The sequence below is a fragment of the Leptonychotes weddellii genome, chromosome 16, assembly GCF_054177405.1.
Source record: "Leptonychotes weddellii isolate Sample4059 chromosome 16, ASM5417740v2, whole genome shotgun sequence".
NCBI classification, from domain to species: Eukaryota; Metazoa; Chordata; class Mammalia; order Carnivora; family Phocidae; genus Leptonychotes; species Leptonychotes weddellii.
In genome coordinates this window covers 4439485-4461253 of record NC_138384.1, presented here as the reverse complement: position 1 = coordinate 4461253, position 21769 = coordinate 4439485, and the positions used below count along the sequence as shown (strand labels likewise).

Below are 21769 nucleotides of genomic sequence, written 5' to 3'. Positions count from 1 at the left end.
TGCTGAGTGCTTTCTCATACTTTTCCTCACGTCCCTGAAATGTACACCCTTTAAGGTAGAGTTGAGCGGTTTTCCAGCAGGGAAGCTAAAGCTCAGAGAAGTTAGGTGATTTGCCTGGAGTCTCACAGCTCATAAGACAGAACCATCACTTGAAGCCTCACCTGCCTGATGCAGAAGCTCGTTGGCGCTGCAGTAACACAAGCCTGCGCCTCTCCACACGGTGCCCTGTGGTTATGTCCCACCACACACCCAAGGGCAGCCGTTACGCCAAGAAACTGACCTTTGAGTAACCAGTCACAAGCAGGGCAGTAAGTCACGGTGGACACTGGAGCCAGACTGCCTGCCTAACTTTGGGCAAGTTATGTAACCTCTCTGTGCCTCAGTTTACCTCCTCAGCAATGCAGGTAAAGATCGAGCCTACCTCTCAGAGCTTTGTGCGAAGTAAATGAGTGAGTTTATGCGAAGCGTGTAGGCCAGTGTCTGGCATCTAGTAAGTTCAATACCAAGCATTAGTGATTCTTACTATTAATGGAGGCCAGCATTTGATACAAAATGTATTTTTCCCATGGCATTTCCTTTTGAAGCAAACAAAGCAAACCTTGGAAGGTATGTAAATTTCCTGCGGCTGCTGTAACAAATGACCAGGAAGTTCCTGGCAACCCCGGCAACATGGGTTCATCCTCTGAGAGGTCTAGAGGTCTGGAGCTCTGAAGTCTAACCCTGTTCTCCCTGGACTAAAATCCCGGTGCTGATAGGCACGGCTGCCTCCCTTCTGCAGGCTCCTGGGGAGACTCTCATTTTTCTAGCTTCGGGAGGTGCCCACAATTCCTTGGCCTATGACCGCTCCTCCGTCTTCCTCCATAGCACCTTCAAAGCTCTCTCCAGCTCTGACGTTCCTGCCTCCCTCCCCTTCCACCAGGAAAACTCAGGGCAGTCTCCCCATCTCAGGGTCAGCTCATCAGCAACCTTAATCCCACCTACAGCCCCTGTCATCAGAATGTAGCATCTACAAATAGGCAAAGGTACTGATACTGACCACCCTTCTTAGCTTGACTCTGAGGAGTGTGTGCAAGACTCCATCCCCAGTCACTGTAATTCTGCTTCTTTGCCTATTGGTTCCAATGACAAGGTGCTTTTAAAGTGCAACCAAATTATAGCCCACTTCCAGTCATTCAACAACAAATACACAAAATCTACATTAAGCAGCTACTATGTGCCAGGTGCTGGGTTAGGCAACAGGCATGTAAGAATAAATGAGACACAGATCCTGCCCTCACCAAGCTCAGTGTTGGAGGCATGGATGCGGGGAGGAAGGCCGATGTGTGTGAAAACGTGGTGGGAAACAGTTGGCCCTTACTTAGCATAGTGGGACCCTGCAGCCCAGCAATTTTACTCATCGGCCTTGGCCCCAGTGGTTTCCAATATGACTGCATGTCAGATTCACTTAAGTCTTCGCTTTTTAAAAATCCCAACGCCTGGGCCCTCTTCCAGCCCAATTAAATCGGAGCCTCTGGGTGTATGGCCTGGGTGTGAGTATTTCTTAAAGCTCCCAGGTGATTCCAGGCCATGTGAGAACAAGGGCTAGCAGTGTGTCCCCGGGTTCTGATTTAATTGGACCTGGTGCAGTCTGGACCTGGATATTTTTAAAACTCCCCCATGTGATTCTAAAGCATAGCAGAGTGTGAGAAACACTAGTCGACAGCTGTGGTTCTCAATAGTGGGAGGGCAGTTTTGTCCCCCAGGGGACAGTGGCAATGTTTGGAAACATCTGATGGTTGCAATTGGGGGCGCTACGGGCATCTGGTGGGTAGAGGCGAGAGATGCTGCTAACCATCCTACAAAGCAGAGGACAGCCCCCCCGCCGCCCCACATCCAAAGAACGATCCATCCCCAAATGTTTATCGTTTCACGGCTCTGCGTCACCTAGACACACCCTTGTACATGTGTTCCAGGACCAAGAGACATGTCTAAAGATGTTCCTAGTACAGTGTAACAGCAGAAACCAACCAACCCGAATACAGCCCAAATGAAGAGATAAATCTACATTAGGATATTCATAGCACAGACAGCTTCAGGGATCTGAGGGGAGAGAGGCATAAACACAGCAGGGGTGAGAGAACAGAGGCTTCCCTGGGGGGAAACGGGGTCTCTGAACCATGGCTGCATTCTCAGCTAGCACCAGTGACTTGATGAGTCTCTTTTCTTCCTAGGCTCTTTGGTTAGTTTGCCATTTCCTGGGGAAATTTATCCTATTTGGTCTTTTTAAGTAATTTGGGCAACTCCAGTAAAGAAAAAAATCAGCATGCACGGAAGTATTTCCTGCAGTGTAATTGATATATACATAATAGAAAAAAATTAGAAACCATGTAAATATCCAGAAATGGCAAAGTGATTAAGACATTATGGTACATCAACTCAATTGAATGTTATGCAGCCATTAAAAAGGATAATTATGAAGGTGCTTTAGAAACGAAGGAAATGTTTGTGATATGATGGGAAGAGAAAAAAAACAGGAAATAAACAGCACAAACACAGTGATTACAACTCAGAAAAATATGTTGGCCTGTGGACAAATACTGGAAGGATTTGCAGAAATAAAGACTGTCGTAATTAAGATGAGCAAATTATGGGTGGTTTTTTTCCCTAAAAATCTCTTTAATGCTGGTTTTTTTTTTTTTTATACTTAAAGTAGACATTTTTCAGGACAACTGCCCAGGCCATACCCCTCTCTGCTGAACACTGTGTCCCCACCCGAAAGGGTGAATCCCCCTCAGCTCTGCTTGGTCCCTGTGACCCTGTGTCCCAGCCTGGGCACCTGGTCCTACCTGGACCAATCAGATTCTCTCTACTGATTAGCTAGAGAGATTCAAGATACTGATCCCTCTGAGGCAGTCTTTTTTTTTTTTTTTTGAGATAAAATTCATATAACACAAAATTTACCATTTTGAAGTGTGCAATTCAGTAGTTTTTAGTACATTACAGTGTTGTACAATCATTGCCAGTATCTAATTAACGAACATTTTCATCACCCAAAAAGAAACTCCATACCCATTAGTGGTCACTCCCAATTCTCCCCTCCCCCAGCCCTAGGCAACCATTACATTTACTTCCTGTCTCTACAGATTGGTCTGTTCTGGAGATTTCATATATTTGGGACCATGTAATATGCTGTTTTTTTGTCTGGCTTCTTTCTTTCTTTTTTTTAAGATTTTATTTATTTATTTGACAGAGAGAGACACAGTGAGAGAGGGAACACAAGCAGGGGGAGTGGGAGAGGGAGAAGCAGGCTTCCCGCGGAGCAGGGAGCCCGATGCGGGGCTCGATCCCAGGACTCTGGGATCCTGACCTGAGCCGAAGGCAGACGTTTAACGACTGAGCCACCCAGGCACCCCTATATCTGGCTTCTTTCATTTGGCATAACGTTTTCAAGGTCCATCCATGTTGTAACACGTATCAGTGCTTCCGGGCGCCTGGGTGGCTCAATCGATTAAGTGTCTGCCTTCCGCTCAGGTCATGATCTCAGGGTCCTGGAATCGAGCCCCGCATCAGGCTCCCTGCTCAGCGGGGAGCCTGCTTCTCCCTCTCCCTCTACCACTCCCCCTGCTTGTGCTCACTCGCTCTCTCTGTCAAGTAAATAAAGAAATTCTTTTAAAAAAAATTTATCAGTGCTTCCTTCCTCTTCATGGCAGAATAGTACTCCACTGTGTATTCCATCCCATATTTGGTTTATTCCATTCACCTGTTCGTGGACATTTGGGTTGTTTCTCTCTTCTATTATGAATAATGCTGCTCTGAACATTTGTGTACAAGTTTTTGTGCAAATAAATGTTTACAATTCCCTTGAGTACCTAGGAGTGGAATTGCTGGGCTTATAGGATAACTCTTTGTTTAACTACTTGAGGTACTCCCAAAATGATTTCCACAATGGCTGTATCATATTACATTCCCGTCAATAACGTATGAGAGTTCCAATTTCTCAACATCCTCACCAACACTTATTTCTCTTTTATTATTATTTTTTTAAAGATTTATTTACTATTTATTTGAGAGAGAGCATGAGTGGGAGGGACAGAGGGAGAGAGAGAGAGAGAATCTGAAACAGACTCAGCCCTGAGCCTGGAGCCTGACGTGGGGCTCAATCACACAACCCCAAGATCATGACCCAAGCCAAAACCAAGAGTCTGACGCTCAACTGACTGCACCGCCCAAGCGCCCCTATTATCATTATTATTATTATTATTACCATCTCAGTGGATTTGAAGTGATATGTCATTGTGGCTTTGATTTGCATTTCCCTACTGACTAATGATGTTGACCATCTTTACATGTGCTTATTGATCATTGGTATAGCTTCTTTGGAGAAATGTTTATTCAAATCCTTTGCCCACTTTTTATTTGGGTTGTTTGTCCTTTTATTGTTGAGTTGTAAGCATCTTTATAAATTTTGGATACTAGATCCTTATCAGATATACAATGTGCAAATATTTTCTCCTAGTCTGTGGGTTGTCTTTTCACTTTCTTGTCAGTGTTCTTTGATGCATAACAGTTTTTTATTTTGATAAAGTCCAGTTTATTTATCTTTTTCTTTGGTATCATTTAAGAAATCACTGCCTAATCCAAGGTCATGAAGATTTATACTTATTTGCCCTTCTAAGTGTTTTATAGTTTCAGCTCTTCCATTTAGGTCTTTGATCCATTTTGAGTTGATTTTGTTTATGGTGTGAGGTAGGGGTACAAATTCATTTTTTTGCATGTGGCTATCTAGATGTACCAACCCCATTTATTGAAAAGTCTATTCTTTGCCCAGTGAATAGTCTTGGAATCCTTGTTAACAATCATTTGACCATAGATGTATGGGTTTATTTCTGGACTCTCAGTTTTATTCCGTTGACCTCTATGTCTGTCTTTTTGCCAGTACCACATTGCTCTGATTAGTGTTGCTCTGTAGTAAGCTTTGAAATCAGGAAGTGTGAGTCCTCCAAGTTAGTTCTTCTTTTTAGGGATTCTTTTGGCTGTCTGGGACCCCTTGCATTTCCATGTGAATTTTAGATTCAGCTCTTCCATTTCTGCAAATTGGAATTTTGAAAGGAATTGCATAGAATCTGTAGATTAATTTGGTGAATATTGCCATCTTAACAAGATTAAAGCTTCCAATCCATTCACAAGGAATATCATTCCATTTATTGAGGTGTTCTTTAATTTCTTTCGACAGGGCTCTGTAGTTTTCAGTGTACAGATCCGAAACTTCCTTGGTTAAGGTGATGCGTATTTTTTCCTTTTTGATACTCTGGTAAAGTGAACTGTTTTCTTAATTTCATTCTTGGGTAGGGAAGTCTTTTGAGCCAAGGACATGAGCAGGGAGAAGAAGGAAGTGGCTGGGGACACCTAGAGAAAAATGAGTGTGAACACAGATAAAAACAGAAACCAGAAATTATGGGAAAAGGAAAGCAGTTGGGAGAGGGAGACTGAGAACTGTACTTGAAGCAAATGCTTAAGCAAAATAGGAGATTTGGAGACCAGGTCCCCACATAAGTAGGAGGATCCCAAGCTAGATGAGAGCATGTGGGAGGCAGATGTGGCCAAACGCCAAAGAAGCGCATCTAAGCCAGAGAGGCTCCAGCCGCTGGTGATGAGTTCACGCCACTTCCTTGGTAAAGAGGAACTTCAGGGTGCTTTGTGTGTCTGTGTTTTTTCAGAATGAACCAAATGTAGTTTCCACATGCCCTGTGAGATCAGACATGCCCCGCAAAGCCTGGTCTCGCAAAAAACTACCTCCCAGGATTTGTAAACTGCCAAACTTGCTCTGGAGGGTTCCATCTATGAAATTCTGGCACCTAGAGAGAGTCAACCAGGTGCTCCACCCCTCCTCCCTTGAGCAAAAGATACTATATTTTCATCTGAATGAAGCAAAGTCCCATCCTAGTGCTAATGGCTTCTTGCAGTTTGGGTGTGTGGGGCACCTGCTCAGTGTGTGATACTCTCTTCCATAAAGGTAGCACACTGGGGCAAAGGAGGAGGAGGAAATGAAGGGGAGTTCAGAGCCTAACTCCCTAGAGGACAAAACAAATCTCTCTTAATCACTGTAACTATTTGAAAATCATTTCAAAAGAAAATGTCTTGTTGTCGTCCTGGCGGTTGCTCAAGGAATTACAGGTCTCAGAGTCATGAGGAAATAATCCTGGGTCAACATGTTGCTACATTTTGGACACATGCAAACATACACCCATCCCAAAATATTTCTGTTTTATTTACTCACAACACTTTACTTCCTTCCTTCATTTATTTACTTATAACAGTTTAGCTATGGGGCGCCTGGGTGGCTCAGTCGTTAAGCGTCTGCCTTCGGCTCAGGTCATGATCCCAGGGTCCTGGGATCGAGCCCCGCATCGGGCTCCCTGCTCAGCGGGGAGCCTGCTTCTCCCTCTCCTCCCCGCTCAGTGTTCTCATTCGCTATCTCTGTCTCTGGCTCTCAAATAAATAAATAAAATCTTCAAAAAAAAATTTAGCTAAAATGTTACTGTCTTTACTGCTTGCCATGTGCTTGCCCTGAATTGTTTCACTGAATCCTCACGAGACTGTGAGATAGATATCTCTGTCATTTACATCTCACAGATGTGGAAACAGCTGCTAAAAAGTGACAAAGCCTGCTCACAGTCACTGAACTTATAAGTGGCAGGTCCAGGACGCATAGCTGCGGCCTTCTGCCGACTTGGGAGCCTGTGAATCTTGGTAGTATGCAGTCCTGCCTCCGTTGATTGGCTCTGCAAATGTAGCTGTTCCAACCAGCCCCGCACCAAGCTTCAGTTGCTTATTGGCCAAAAGATTCTAGAGCAGGATTTCTGAGGCTGAGTCCCAGCCATCATGAGAGACAGTTCTCCGCGCCCCTCACCTGCATCTCCTTGTGGGGGGACCCGATATTGTCCTAGTCTCTGTGCCTATCTCCTGGTCCTGCTGATTGAGTGCCCCAAGTATGATCCCACCTGTCATTAACCCAACCCGTTCAGCAGATCAGGTATTTATTAGTAAAAATCGCTGGGCCAGTCTGCCGTGTTGATAGATCTTGCAAAGGCACCGTCTGCAGGGCTGAAGACATACTCCCAGCAGCAAGGTCACAGGGCCCTTGTGTCCCCACAGCCTGTGAGCAAGGGGTCTTAGCAACTTTCTGATCATGACAATCCAGTAAATGAAAGCTGGTAGCTCACTGGAGTTTTAATTTGCCTTTTTAAAATTATGAGTGAAGTTGAGCACTTTTCCTATTTTTTTTTTAATTTTTTTTTTTTAAGATTTTATTTATTTGCGAGAGAGAGAATGAGAGACAGAGAGCATGAGAGGGAGGAGGGTCAGAGGGAGAAGCAGACTCCCTGCTGAGCAGGGAGCCTGACGTGGGACTCGATCCCGGGACTCCGGGATCATGACCTGAGCCGAAGGCAGCCGCTTAACCGACTGAGCCACCCAGGCGCCCACTTTTCCTATTTTTAAGAGCCATTTCAATTTCCTTTTCCAAGAGCTCCCTAGTCATATCCTCTCTCTCCACTTTTCTGTTGGGTTGACAGTCTTCTCACATTGTATTGTGGTTTTTTATGTGTTAGGGAAATTAACAGTGTGCAAATATTTTTCCAATGTAGTGTTTGTCTTTTGATCTTTTTTTTTTTTTTTTTAAGATTTCATTTATTTATTTGAGAGAGAGAGAGCACAAGAGGGAGCACAAGCCAAGCCGGGGGGGAGAGGCAGAGGGAGAAGCCGACTCCCCCTCTGAGCAGGGAGCCCAATGTGGGGCTAATCCCAGGACCCTGGGATCATGACCTGAGCCGAAAGCAGACGCTTAACCGACTGAGCCACCCAGGCGCCCTTTGATCTTGTTTTTAAGCATAAAGAACTTTGGGGGGAAAATTACGTACTTAAATTTACCAATTTCTCTTTTATGGTTTGTGTCCTATTTTGAAAGACCTTTCTTGCTCTGAGATTACTTTTATTTCATTTTATAAAAATTTAAATCCCTAAGCCATTAGGGTTATCGTGAGGATTAAATGAGATAATGTGTTTAAGAAGAGCAGATGACATTTAGTAAGTGCTCAATAAAGTGTTGTTAGTGTGTCGAGGTAGGTAAAGGGCTTAGCCAGTGCCTGCACACATCTCTCTTCTCAAAGGCACGTCCGGAACATCCAAGGGGGTTTAATGGGATGTCAGTTACCACGGTGTGACTAAGAAAGGAAGGGGTCCAGTCTCTGGTACCCACAGATCATGAGGTACCCTATATATCCCCAAACAAACAAACCCTTCCCCAGACACTGTCCACCCTTTGATCTCAGCAGCTCTTTGATGCTGTCCTTCATCCTTTGTTACCTAGATTAGGCTTCTCTTTTTGAAAGAGCACAGTGAGCTCTTGGCTGGATTTTTTCTGGACTCCACTAAACTTGGCATCAGGCCCCGCAAACTCCCTCCAGTCTCTCACTAACTCTCCTCCTCTAAGGAGAGACTGCCATAGGTTGTGTTTGGAGGCTACAGACTGAATATGATTCCACAACCCTCAACACCAACACCTCCACCCCCACCGACAACTGCCTCTCCCGCCCCGTCTGTGTTGCTTCTCCCAGTGTTTTAAGAATGAGTTCCAAAATCTAAAAGTCTAGGGCCATCGGGCCTCAGAGTAATAGAAACAAGATGGGAAGAGACAAAAGATGTGGCTAGAAAGAGCAGGGGCTGTTGGTGTGGGCTCTAATATGGTTAGACGGATAATTTAGAAAGTTCACTCAACAGCTGATGCAGAGAATGGATTGGAGGACTGAGCCTAGAAGCAAAGAGCTTACTGCCGTGGCCCCGCTGAGAAGGGGTGTGGTTTCTAGTATCTGCCTTCTGCTCGAGTCTTGATCCCAGAGTCCTGGGATGGAGTCCGGCATCAGGCTCCCTGCTCAGCCTGCTTCTCCCTCTGCCCTTCCACCCACTTGTGTTCTCTCTGTCAAATAAATAAAATCTTCTTTTTTAAAAAAAAAGTAGAGATCACTAAACCTTACATGTGGGATGAAGTGCAGGGGAGAGGTTATAAAACTGTGCTTTTGAACTTGGAAAAATGAATAGGTCAGCTCATCCCCGCCCCCCGCCAAACCATAACTAGCTTCTGGTCTCAGCTTAAATGTCACCTCCTCAGAGACTTTCCTGCTCACCCTGGTCACAGTGGAAAGTCCACCCCAACCCTGCTACATCATGTCACTGCACGCTCCCTATTTCCTTCTTAGCACCATTCAGTTTGTAGTTAGGTTATCCTCTTCATTGGACTGTAAACTCCATAGGGTACCATCTGGTCTACCTAGCTCATTATTTTATCTCCATGCCTAGTACAAGACCTGGCACTTAGCAGGTGGTTAATAAACTCTGTTAAATGAATTTAGGGAGGAGGGAGAGGGGCAGCTGGGTGGCTCAGTTGGTTGAGCATCCAACTCTTGGTGTCAGCTCAGATCATGATCTCGGGGTGGTTAGATAGAACCCCGCCTCCTGCTCCATGGTGAAGGGGGGAGCCTCTGCTTGGGATTCTCCCTCTCCCTCCTCTCCTGGCGCACTCTCGCTTGCTTTCTCTCTCTCTCAAATAAATCTTTAAAAAAAAAGGAAGGAGGGACAGGCTGGGGACTAAGATGGTGGGGAGCGCCCCATTTGCCGCGTCCATGAAAATTTCTCCAGCAGGCTGCTGGCGACCTGGATCCCGAGCTCAGGAGAGAGGAGAGCTGCACCTCTGGGAGGCATCTTGTATAATCAGACCCTGGCAACGATTTGAGATCGCCTAGGCACGACTTAAGACAAAGGCTACCCTGCCAGAGAACTACCACCAGGGACACTTGGTAAGCACACAGATTCCCGCCCAGGCTTCTCCTCAGACACGAGGGACCAGGAATCCGCAGGCGTAGCACGTTCCCCCAGGTGACTCGGATGCACCTCGCGGTAGCAGAGCTCGAGTCCAGGGCAGGGGAGGCACGTACGCGGCGGGGCAAGAGGGTAGCGACCGAAACGGTGACTTTGGGTGGCCAGGTCACAGGGCACGCCCGCAACCCCGCCCCGCCCGCATCCCCCCAGCACAGTGACCTTTGGCCTCACTTGGCCCCGCGCCGCGCTCCGCCCCGCCCCCCGCCCTGCCTTCCGATTGGCCACCGTTCCACCCGCCCCCCTCGGCCTCGACTAATGAGGTCGGCGCGCGCCGGAAGCCGGAAGCTCCGCGGCGCCGGCGTCCCCCGAGCAGCTGCCGCTCGGTACCATGCGAGGCTTAGGGCCAGCCCTGACGGCGCGGCGCCTCTTCCCCTTGCGGCTCTGCCCGCGGCCGCCGCGGCCGGTCGGACCCCGGCTGTCGAGCGGGTCGGCGGCGGCGGAGGCGGGCGCCCTGGAACGGGCCATGGACGAGCTGCTGCGCCGCGCGGTGCCCGCCACGCCGGCCTATGAGCTGCGCGAGAAGACGCCGGCGCCGGCCGAGGGCCAGTGCGCCGACTTCGTGAGCTTCTACGGCGGCCTGGCCGAGGCGGCCGAGCGCGCCGAGCTGCTGAGCCGCCTGGCGCGGGGCTTCGGCGTGGACCACGGCCAGGTGGCCGAGCAGAGCGCCGGCGTGCTCCAGCTGCGCGAGCAGCCGCGGGAGGCGGCCGTGCTGCTGCAGGCGGAGGACCGGCTGCGCTACGCGCTGGTGCCGCGCTATCGCGGCCTCTTCCACCACATCAGCAAGCTGGACGGCGGCGTGCGCTTCCTGGTGCGGCTGCGGGCCGACCTGCTCGAGGCGCAGGCCCTCAAGTTGGTGGAGGGGCCGCACGTCCGGGTAAGGCCCCGCCTGGGCCCCCGCCTTGCACCAGGACCGCGAGCTCTTGGCGGTCCTCCCGGTACCTGCCCCTCAAGCCCCAAACACTCCACCTTCCCCAGCCTGAAGCCGCGCACACTTTGCCCCCAGTTACTGTCCCCTGCACCCCGTCCTCTTCCTCCCCAGGCTTTCTGAATCCTTGCCTTGCTCCAGGGTTTACTGTGTAGTGCTTACGAGAAACTCGGCACCGCCTGCCTTTAACGTGACTGTCAACGCCTCCTTCGTGGTTAAGTGTGTTCCACGAAGTCTCTTTTTTTTATTACTTTAGCTGAGTTTCCTCTATGTGGTATACTTGAACGAGTACCCAACAGAGCATCACGTAGCCTCCAAAAACCTGGATGATGTCAGCAAAAGTTAGTTGCACACCCACTATGTGTAAGCCCTGGTCTAAGAAGCCCTGCAGAATGCCCAGGGATGAGGACTCTGTTCTCTGCCTCATGACTGTGCAGGGCGTTGCACTTTCCTGAGTTCAGCCCTGAAATGTGATGATTCCAAGTTGAGTACTTGAGTAATCAGGTGCTTAGCTCAGTGAGCCCATGTTAGGTGCAAGTAAATACTTCAGGATTTAAATAATGATGACTTGAAAGATTGCTGACAGTTGAATGTAGTCCTCTTCTGTTCTTGGTATTAAATATGAAGGGGCCACTAGCCTGCCCTTTTAGTGAACAAAAAATGATGTAAATGTTTCAGGAAGCTTCTGACATTGAGAACTTCTTTGGGTGCAGTTGGCTTTAAAAAATTGAGCAGTTGAACGATTATGTCCTAATTCGTTTAAGAACGCTAACACTGGCATGATAATTTTCATGTTCGTGTCCTCATTCTTAGGTGGGTTAAGGAAACCTACTGAGGTCAGGAGACTTGACCAAGGACTCAAAGCAAATAGGTATGTCTTCGATCATCTACCCAAACCTCAATCTGGGGTTCTTTGTACCATGCTTTATAACTACATCATGCGGTGTGAGTTATGGTGTTTATGAGAGACTTCATCTTTCTTGACTATTTGGCCTCAGATGCGTAAACACTGGGGATAGTTAAAAATGGGGTTAATCTCAGTGATAACAGTGCTGTGATTGATTACTCGTGATGGCTGGTTAATTTATAATGCTAAATGTTAATCTAGGGCCACGATTTGAATTGATCACATTTCTGACTCAAGCCCGGCCTGAATGGCTGGGACTTCATGTTCTACACACTGTGTGCATTCCCATCTGCCTGGGTTAAGTCTTCAATCCAAGCACAGGTGTTGGGTTTTCTTTGTTTTTTGTTTTTTCTTGAAACAGGGACCAGTACTCCATGGTGGTCCTTCTGTAGCTTGATTTTTATTACATAGAAAACTGGAGAATTAGGTAGAATGTCACCTGTCCCAGAATGAAATAATCCACCTTTCTATCCATCCTTCCACCCAACACGTGACCATTGGGTGTTTATCTTACACCAGGCATGCTCCTGGTGCTCAGGTCACTTGCTCAAGAGCTTCCATTCTAGTCTAGTATGGGAAGAGTTAATAGCAGGCATGGTGACTGGTAGGTGCTTTTCGCACACTGGCTCATCTCATTCTCAGCAGGCCATAGGGACCTGTTGTACAGATGAGGAGATTAAAGCACTTCATGGTCAAGTGCAATGCCCAGAGTGCTGAGCTGGAATTCAAGCCCAGTCTTGACTCCAGAATTATGTACTTTGTTGCTACACGTTGATTCTCGGAGCCGATGACTTTACTGGATCTAAAATGGATTTGATTTTCTTAGAATTTGCCTTTTTCTGCAAAATCAAGGACAAGATAAAACAACCCAGTTAATTAATGGCTTTGTTTTTTACTTAGTTTTACCTAATGGGGAGTTTAATGTTCTCTAGTTGTGAGTGTATTTACTTTTTCCAGGAGTAAGTGTACAAGCTTCCATCTTACCGGTAACATCAGTACTCATCTTTCTCTGGAGCCACTGGTCATTGTTCCCTGTTGCAAAATCAGCAATCCTGCCATGGCCAGAAGGATCAACGTGTAATGTCTTTCCTTTGGCATTCTTGGTGCACACCAAACTACTGCGGACATTTCCAGCTTTCCCACCCATTACTCGCTCCTCTCCACAGACCCCCCTTTGATGGAAAGTAGCCGACCCCACATTACTACGTGATTCTTGCTTGGGAAGCCCATTAGAGTAGGAGCTGCTCATCACTCAGCGTTTCCAGCACTCCAGTTCAAGGTGGCCTCCCCCAGTTTTGAGCTTCATGGCATGCATTATTTGTGCATGTAATATTATATTATTTGCTTGGATCTTATTCCTTAACATTAGAATTTAGCATTTGAAATGTATTATTCCACCAGCCCCCCCCCCCCAACTCCAACCAGATGATCAGCCCCTTGAAAACTGAGAGCCTTGTTTTAAAAGTCTTGCGTAGCAAAATGGTGAATGATGCATGAGATGAGAGTCTGGGGTGCCCCGCCACAAGACGGAGTTGACACACTGATCACTTCCGTTTGTCTTGATGTCACACTGCTGCACTCAGAGGTCTGAGCCCGGAGGGAAGCCCAGAGGGCTGGGAAGGTTTCTGCATGGCCAGCAGAGGTGTGACGTCAGACATTTGGCCAGCCCTTGGCAGATTTCAGCGTGTTGGCCCCAGTGATGTCTAAGGTCCCATCCAGTTCTAAATCCTCCAATTCGTGAGAGGTTACCGAACGCGTCCATCCCCTTGCTGTTCCCCACGCAAGAAAACTTGGGTTATCATTCAGGTGAGAAGGCGCGTGGCAGCTGAAAGCTGTGACATTGAGACTTGATCTGGGCGCCCGAGGGGCTTGCTCTGGGGAGATCCTGAGCCAGGTCCTCAGCTGTTCAGCGTTCCCTTGTTTTTGTAACCAGGGTAGTCCACACACGAAGAAACCTTTTGTACCAACAGGCAGAAGGTCATGTGGAATAAAGGTATTTCTTGAACAGAGGATGAGTAACAATAGCCTGACCTTTGCCTCTGCGGGTGTCCCAGACAAAGGCAAGAAGCCTTTTCTAGTCGCTTAGTCACACCTCTTGGCGTTTCTCTACCTGGAGTTCTTGTCCTTCTATCCAGTGCATGTAACTATTAGAGCTAAATCCGTCCATTCCCTTCTTCTTTGCTTTACGTGGTCACTTAGCACTTTTTTAATCCCTATCATTTAAATCCTTCAGAGAATAGTTTTTTTTAATCCATAGAAATTGTCCCTGGGATCCAATTCTGTAATCTATCGCTAGGATCACGTAATGTGTGCAATCCACTTTGATTTCCGTTTCTTCTACCTCATTCTGGATTTTGCATCCAGGCTAAAGAGACGACAAAGCTAGAACCTTTTGCTCTGAGGAATTCAGTGTTAGAAACCACTGGAAGTTTGGCACATGAATCTTTAGAGCAGGAGTCCCAAACGCCCAGTGACCCATGGTGCCCTGTGATGCTGGGGGAGCAGGGAGCTCACTCCGCGTCGCTTCCGATCTGAGTGCCCCTCTCTGCGTGCACATGGCACCGTGTCCCGGCTGTGTCACTCTTCCACACCTGCTCACCTCCGGACTTGCTGGACGAAGTCACATGGACACGCGCCGGTTTGCATGAGGGCTGCTGTAGGTTTGACCCTGGGCGTTTACCCCAGAATACGCTCAGTCCACTGCGGGACCACGACAGGTTCTTGTTTACTGAATCCTATAGGGTGCAATGGCATTTTTAGAGTAACGGGCAAGTATGAGGCCAAAAAGGAAGCTGCTGGGGTGTCTTTCACGGGGCAGTGGGGACTGTGGAGGAAGCACTGTGTGGAGATGGAAGAGGCCGGCTCTCAAGACTGTCTGTGCCCTCTGCTGATTAAAGGCATGATTTTAGCCAGGTCCTTTAACCCCTGGGCCCATCGGCTGTGCACTGAGATGAGAGATTCTGCTGGCGGTTGGTATGCTCAAGGTCAGCCTGCTTCCCCCTTCTAAGAAGTGCTCTGAGGGTTACTGTGAAGCTTGGCTCAAAATCAGATTCACAAACGAGGGTACAGTTCATCACAGTCCAGGTTGTGATTACTGGAAATAGGGGTGTATGCTGTGTGTGTGTGTGTGTGTGTGTGTGTGTGTGGTTTAGAGGCTTTCTGTTTTTCTCCAGAGGCCGACTTGGGTTGAGGAGTTACGTTTCTTAGAGATAAAATCCCCCATGAAGCTGACTTGAGTTCCCATTCTAGGAGGTCCGAGCTCTGTTCAGTGGCTTGTGGGCACCAGAGGGAAGCTGGCATTTAGAAAGTGGAAGGGTTTCTTGATGGCAGTTTGAACATAGAAATTCCAGTGAAATGAGAGGTGTGCGGGCCTTGACAGAAGCACGGGGTCCAGCAGAGAGGGGACTAAACTCGCAGCTGACTGGCCGGCGTCCCTACTGTCTCGAGGTCCAGCCACACTGGATGCTTTGTTGTACGACCTCTTTTGATGGCTTGTCCTGCTTTGCAGTGAACGTAGTGGTCCTTGTTGGTTCTACTAAACTCTGTGCTTAGCTAGACCAAAAAGGACCTTATCTGCAGTTTGGCAGGGATGCCCCAGTGCCCCAGAGGGACAGCAGCTTCCACCAGTGGGAATCGTACCTAGAATGTCTTAGCTGTGCCTCCGGGACCCTGTCCAGTGCTTCCAGCTCTTTGTCCCAGCTCAGGGCTTCTGAGCAATGGAAACTAACTTTGCTCCACATTCCAAACATGGGGAGATCTTGATAGCCAACAACTTCAGCAAACTCTGCCCAAAGGGGAGTTTGATTGGCCTTCTGCACAGTGTCCTCCAAGATGACCACAGTGGGCAGGTGTGGAAAGCCGAGTCCAGGTTGATTGGCAGCCCCGGTAGTTGTGTGTGTGAGTCTGGGATCGATGGCAGAACTGATGCACATAAAGCAGAGGCAGTGTCTTCCCTTCCTGTCACCTGCAATCCGGCCCAAACAGCTGTGCCGCGTGAGCACCGAGCCTGGGGACTTGTGCCCTTTCACCTAGATTCCCAGATCTCATGTGGCAGGGTCACATTTCACAGCCGTCAGTAGCCCGAAATAGAACCAAGAGACCTTGGAGGGGGAGCTCTCACCGGCCAAACCGTTTCTTTCATCATTAATCCTGAATTGGTACTGGAACTAGGTACCTCCCGCATGCTCCTGTCATGAATGTGGAAGGGGCACCAGCTTCCCCACATGGAGCTTGGCTAATCCAGTCCCAACCCTGCAGCGCACAGGTTCCTAACCTGGAGTCCACGAACCCCGGGAAATGAGCCATAGGTGAGTTTCAGAGGGCTCCACGAATCCCAGGAAATTATGTGCAGAAATTGACTCATGTGTTTGCGTTTTCCTGGGGAGCAGGTCCCTGGTTTTTAGCACGTGCTCAGGAGGGCATGAGGACCCCAGGAAGATTAAGAACCGTTGTGGCCCAAGGCAGTATTTTATAAGCAACCTTTGTGCACTGCCTGGCCGATGGCCTCTCTTCTCCCATCCTGTCATTGCCTCCTCCCCATTCTCCGGTCTTTCTCTTTCATTTGACATCAGTCTGCTAACCGTCTTCCACATGGGAGACCCCCACCCTGAATTCTTTGGGCACCAGAGGAGTAAATTTGAAACAACCTCTGCCCTCACCGTGAGCGTAGAGCTGAGTGAAGAAGACCAGGTTATGGAATTGAGAATTAAAAGGCATTGTAAAGGGCATCTGGTCCAACCCGTAAATCCTTAAAACAGCTCCACCAAATCCTCATCGACCCAGCGCTCGGTGCCCACCTATGGTGAGGGCCATCCAGGATGGCGTCTGTAGTCCATCTACCTATTCAAGCTTTCTTTTATATTAAATTCAATCCAAGTCTAACTTGGTCCATGATTTCCCCCTGTTGGTCCAAGATTTACCTCCCTCCTCTCCCCCATAGGGTGACACAGAACAAATTTGTGGCTGGTTCTGTGCCCCAGGCCTTAAATATTTAAAGATGAATCTCACTTCATTCTGAAACCTTTTCTGAGCCACCAATCCTGTACTTCCTTGCACCTTGTCCTCAAGTGACAACATTGTGAATCCTTCCACCTTTTACCAGGGAATAAAATGTGAAGTGGTCCTATAACGTTTTTACAGCTTTTGCAATTACAGCTCTTTGTCAATTCTGTACCAAATGTGCTGAGATATTTATTACTACTCAATAATCAGTGTATCTGTTAATACATAGTTCATCTATGAGTAACAGAGACCCAAAATAATAGTGGTTTGAATAAGAGAGAAGTTTGTCTCTAACCTAAAAGTCTGGAGGTAGACACCCCAGAGATGATTCTGTTCTGTGATGCCTTCAGTTGACCCAGACTTCCATTTGGTTCTCCCCTAAAAACCTTAATCCCCAGAGTTACCTCATGGCCCAAGATGGCTGCTGCAGCTCTGGCCATCACATCATCTTCCAGCCTGCAGGGGGAGCAACAAAGAAAAGATGGGCAAAGGGTATACTCTTGCCATTCTTTAAGGTTCCCCAGAGCTGCTCCAGGACACTTCTGTTTACATCTGGCCAGAAGTCAGTCATATGACCACCGCTAGCTGCAGTGCAATCTTAAATCTGGACAGCCATGCACCTACCTAAAGCATAAGGCTTCTGTGCATTTGGAAGAAAGGGAGGCAGATGTTGAGGAACGAACAAGCCACGTCTGCTGCCCTGGGCGTCCTCTTGCTCTGGCTGTCAGGAAGCCTACTGCTGTCCATGTTCAGCGAGTCACAGGAGGCTACCCTGAGCCAGGTCTGCCCCTGTGTCCCCTCCTTTCCCTACGCACCTGGTGCCATTCTTGCTTGGAAGGTGAAGTTGACTCACGTAGATCGGATACAAATAAGTGAAGTGAAATTAGAATAATTTCATCAAATCTAAATGCACTAATCGCCAAACACGCGATTATTTTATGTCCCACGAAAGTAGGAAAAACCGCTCCCCCACCACAAGGGTGACCCGCCGTCATGTGAAAGATGCATGTCGACTTCAGAGATGTTCAGATATGAGATGTGGAGCTGCCGACTGTGGTGCCCGGCCCCTGCATTTGTTTCTCTCGGGAAACAAGGGGCGATACCTCGGTGCGTCCCAGAGTGTTCCCAAGAGCGTGGGGACTCGAGTCCCGCGCCGCCTGCGTTAGCGCGCCCTGCGGGACGCACCATCCGTTGCTCTGTCAACCTCACGTTTCGGTTGTGTTCACTGCAATCAGCACATCCCAACATACCATTTGCTTGGGGCAGCTTAGCTCACATCGAACGCTCCCCTTGAGGCCCCTTTCTGACCGGGGTCGCAGAGGCTAAGTAGAGAGCTGGGTGCCGAGCGCCTGGTCGGGGTGGGTCCTGCAGAGAAGCTGGTTGGCGAAGCCCCATGCAGGGGGCTTTTGTGTCCCGCTTCATCCGCGGTGCCGGCTCGCGATGAGGCAGGGGTGCGTGTGCTCTCCCGGCCCCGGCAGCTAGCACTGTGTTCTCCCTTGCAGGAGATGAACGGAGTGCTGAAGGGTATGCTCTCCGAGTGGTTCTCTTCCGGCTTCCTGAGCCTAGAGCGGGTCACCTGGCACTCGCCCTGTGAGGTGCTGCAGAAAATCAGCGAGTGAGTATTAAGGTTTTCACTTTTCCTTAATGTTAGCTGAAAGCCAGTCTCCACCCACACATGCGCTCGGTTCCAAGCACAGTATTCGCAAGCGGTGTGGCTGTCCTAGCCGGCGATGTCGAGATCACAGGTGGGCACCGGCCATTCTGCCCGCAGGCCCGCACGCGGGGTCCCCTTGATGTCCTTGGTTTTCCTGCACGCCCCAGTGTCGGAGCCGCAGGACTTCCCTGGACTTTAGGATCTCCCCTAATTGGGCAAACTTCTCCCTTGGGTGAATCTCGGAGTGGGCTGTATGGTGCACGATGCGAGCGTGCCCGGGGCATGGAGAAGCCGCAGCTGGCATATCACAATGGTCCTTGGACAGGAGAAGCTCTTTCCATCTCAGGGTCTCCATGCTCCATGCCGTCTTAAGGAAGCTAAGGCTTGCCAAAGGTTGCACTTGGAAGCATGACAAATTCCAGGGGCTGCCATTTCACAACAACCAACAATATAGTGGTTGGAGGAGGTCACTAGACAAATGGAACCAGGTCACAATCTCAGGGTCATGAGATCGAGCCCCGAGCTAGGCTCCATGCTCAGCAAGGAGTCTGCTTCGGATTCTCTCTCTCTCTCAAATAAATGAATAGATAGAATCTTTTTTTAAAAATAAATAGATAAATAAAATTGCAGCACAACTGCTTCCCAAGGGCCCTGCAAACTGGTCTTAAGACCAGGTATTAAGAATTAGAGGACAGTTTGGTGTGTAAAATGATCATTAGTTGGAGTTCCTCTCAGTCAGTGCTGTTTCATATTAAAACGATTTTCTTTGAATTCTCCTGAAGTTGTAATATGAATCGGGATCAGCAATGGTTATTTAACTTGTAGATTGTTCGACTGTCTTATTTCTAATTCTCTCCTCAGGTCTGAGGCCGTGCATCCTGTGAAAAATTGGATGGACATGAAGCGACGCGTCGGGCCTTACAGGAGATGTTACTTCTTTTCTCACTGTGCAGCCCCCGAGGAGCCCCTGGTCGTGTTGCATGTGGCACTGACCGGCGAGATTTCCAGCAACATCCAGGTACCTGCACGGCCGTGGCAGAACCACGCAGGCGTCGCACAGGGCCCCGTACATTTTTCTAAAACCTGATTTTACCCCCCTTTATGAAGTGCGTTGCTTGAGGCATTCGTGTTCTGAATTGGCTAGAGAAGGAATCTCCAGATCTGTAGCCACAGGGTGTAGACCCGTACTAGACAGAGTTACGGACTGAGGACGGCACTCCTCTGCGGGAATTGACTTTGAGCGGAGACAGGGGTAAGGAAGGGAGGGCACTCGCTTCCACAGTTGAGCGTTCGTTCAGTGCCTGTAGGCAGGCATAAAAGATCCGTGACTAAAAACTTGAAAACTAGACTGTGCGCCTTGTGCCTACTGCGGGCCCAGCGCTCTGCCCAGGGAGCTGAGGGGACAGGCCCGTGGTGATGGGCCCTGCCTGCTGCGGAGTTGACAAGAAAGTCCCCATCCTTCCTGCAGGTGTAGGGACGGGGACACTGCTGCAGAAGAAGAACCAGTGTGGGGCTAGGGATGGGGGCAGACCCCGAGGAAGGGAAGGGCAGGTGAGGGGAGCCGAGACACCCAGGTCACTTCGGGCTTGGATCCGGAATGGCCGGTTAGGAAGCTGGAAAGATGAGAACGGATACCGGGATGGGCTCGCAGGCAGCGTTTCCTAGTATCAGAAGGCGGAGAAATCAAGCAGGGCAACTGGGCAGGTGTTCTTGCCCACCAGGGAGAAATGCCCTGAAGGCTTTCGTGTCTGAGGGAGCCGGCAGTCCTCTCTACAGGCCAGGCGGCGGGATCTATGAAAATGGAGAACGGGCGTTGTTTTCCACCTACAGTTTCCACTCTGAGGGATTCATCCCTGGGACATGCTCAGACCTAAGAGTGCGGACGGTGGCTCATCAGGGCATCGTGTAGTTTGGGAAGGCTGGACATGGTGGCCCGACTGCCCACCATAGAGAACGCAGCAAAGACACGAAGGCATATACCTCTGTTACATCCTCACACCCAGGATCTCCAGGCGTGTATTTAAATGGGGATTTACTGCTACGGTTTTGACGCGGAGAGCCGGCCTTGACTTACTCTTGAGTAAAATTCAGGCCCCGGCCTAGCATGTGTAGCGTGCTCTTACTTACGTGTATATTGGTTGAGCGTTTGCTCGGTGCCCGTCAGCCCCTCAAGCACGTTCCCTGCGTCACTGCCCAGCACCATGTGGGTTAGGTGCCACTCCCACTAATATTGTCCTCGGTGGGTGTGAGAAGACTGAGGCTTAGGGGAACTTCAGTGATGTGCCCACGATCCCAGAACCGGTAAGGATGAGACAGGATTCCAACCCAGCCCACACCCCAGCCTTCAGGGCAATGCCTTCTGTGCTGGCGATCGGGGCGTATGGGAGCAGGTGAGGGGGGAGGGGGTTGTGTGCAGGGTGTGTGTGTGTGTGTGTGTGTGTGTGTATTTAAGTGTGTACATACCTTTAGCTAGTCAGACTGGAAGGCATTCACCCCGAGGTTAACAGCAGGACTTGGCATTAGGTTTTGGAGTAACTTGTGATTTCTTCCTTACGCATTTACTTCTTGCTCCCTCTTTGACATTGTGCACGTCTCACTTGTATAATCAAAGAAGGATTCATTTGTATTTTGAGCACTTTAAAAAAAGATTTGCTGGAACTTTTTGAATAGGGAACGCAAGATAACCTACAGAGTTCTGGAAAGACAAAGAGGTAACCCCATAAGGTGAAGACCAAGCCCAAGGCTGAGGTGCGCCCTGACCCTGACAGCTGGGAGCCCTCCCTCAGAGTCCAGCCCCAGGAGAGGGTGTGGCACCGCCCTGGGGGTGTCCCTCCCTCTGTGCCACCATCCACCCCACTTTCCCATGACAGTAGTTCTTAATTTTTCAGGAGTCACGGGAAAGACCCTTTGAGCATCTGAGGGGGATGAAAGCTGGAGGTCATTTTCCCCTGGGGGACATGCACAGACTCACACGTTCCACACTCAATTTCAGAAAGCTTGGGGACTCCCAGGCCTCATCGGGGCTCTGGGCCAAACCACCCCTACTGCAAGAGTCAGATGTAGCTGGTGGCAGTTAGGGTAGCTTAAATGTGTTCTGGAGAAGCAAGCTGGTGTACGTGCGTTGAAGCAAACTGCAGGTAACCGCCTGCTCTTCCAGTGGTCAGGCGACCTTCGGATGGGAAGGTTCAGAAATCCCTGCATTCAGAACTCAGGGCTAATAAGATCAGCCCTGGCAAAGGGACTTTCCTACAGAGTCTTTCCTAGGTCACTTCGTGAGTGGGTGTGGGTGTGGGTGTTCTCCCTGAGGAAAAACAAGGATGTAGCACAAAATCAAAAAGGTACAGAGAAAAGTACATTTCCTCAGAGAAAA

General features: G+C 49.1%; 1 protein-coding gene across 1 annotated transcript in view; it reads left to right on the top strand.

Moving 5' to 3' along the window:
• The first annotated feature begins 10208 nt into the window (after positions 1-10208).
• Positions 10209-21769, top strand: part of MLYCD (malonyl-CoA decarboxylase) — a 13819-nt gene continuing 2258 nt past the window's right edge. Inside the window, exons 1-3 of the mRNA XM_081806322.1 lie at positions 10209-10786; positions 18248-18360; positions 19261-19417. Coding sequence (XP_081662448.1) covers positions 10241-10786; positions 18248-18360; positions 19261-19417 — 816 coding nt within the window. The 5' untranslated portion in view covers positions 10209-10240. The remainder of the gene's footprint in view (positions 10787-18247; positions 18361-19260; positions 19418-21769) is intronic.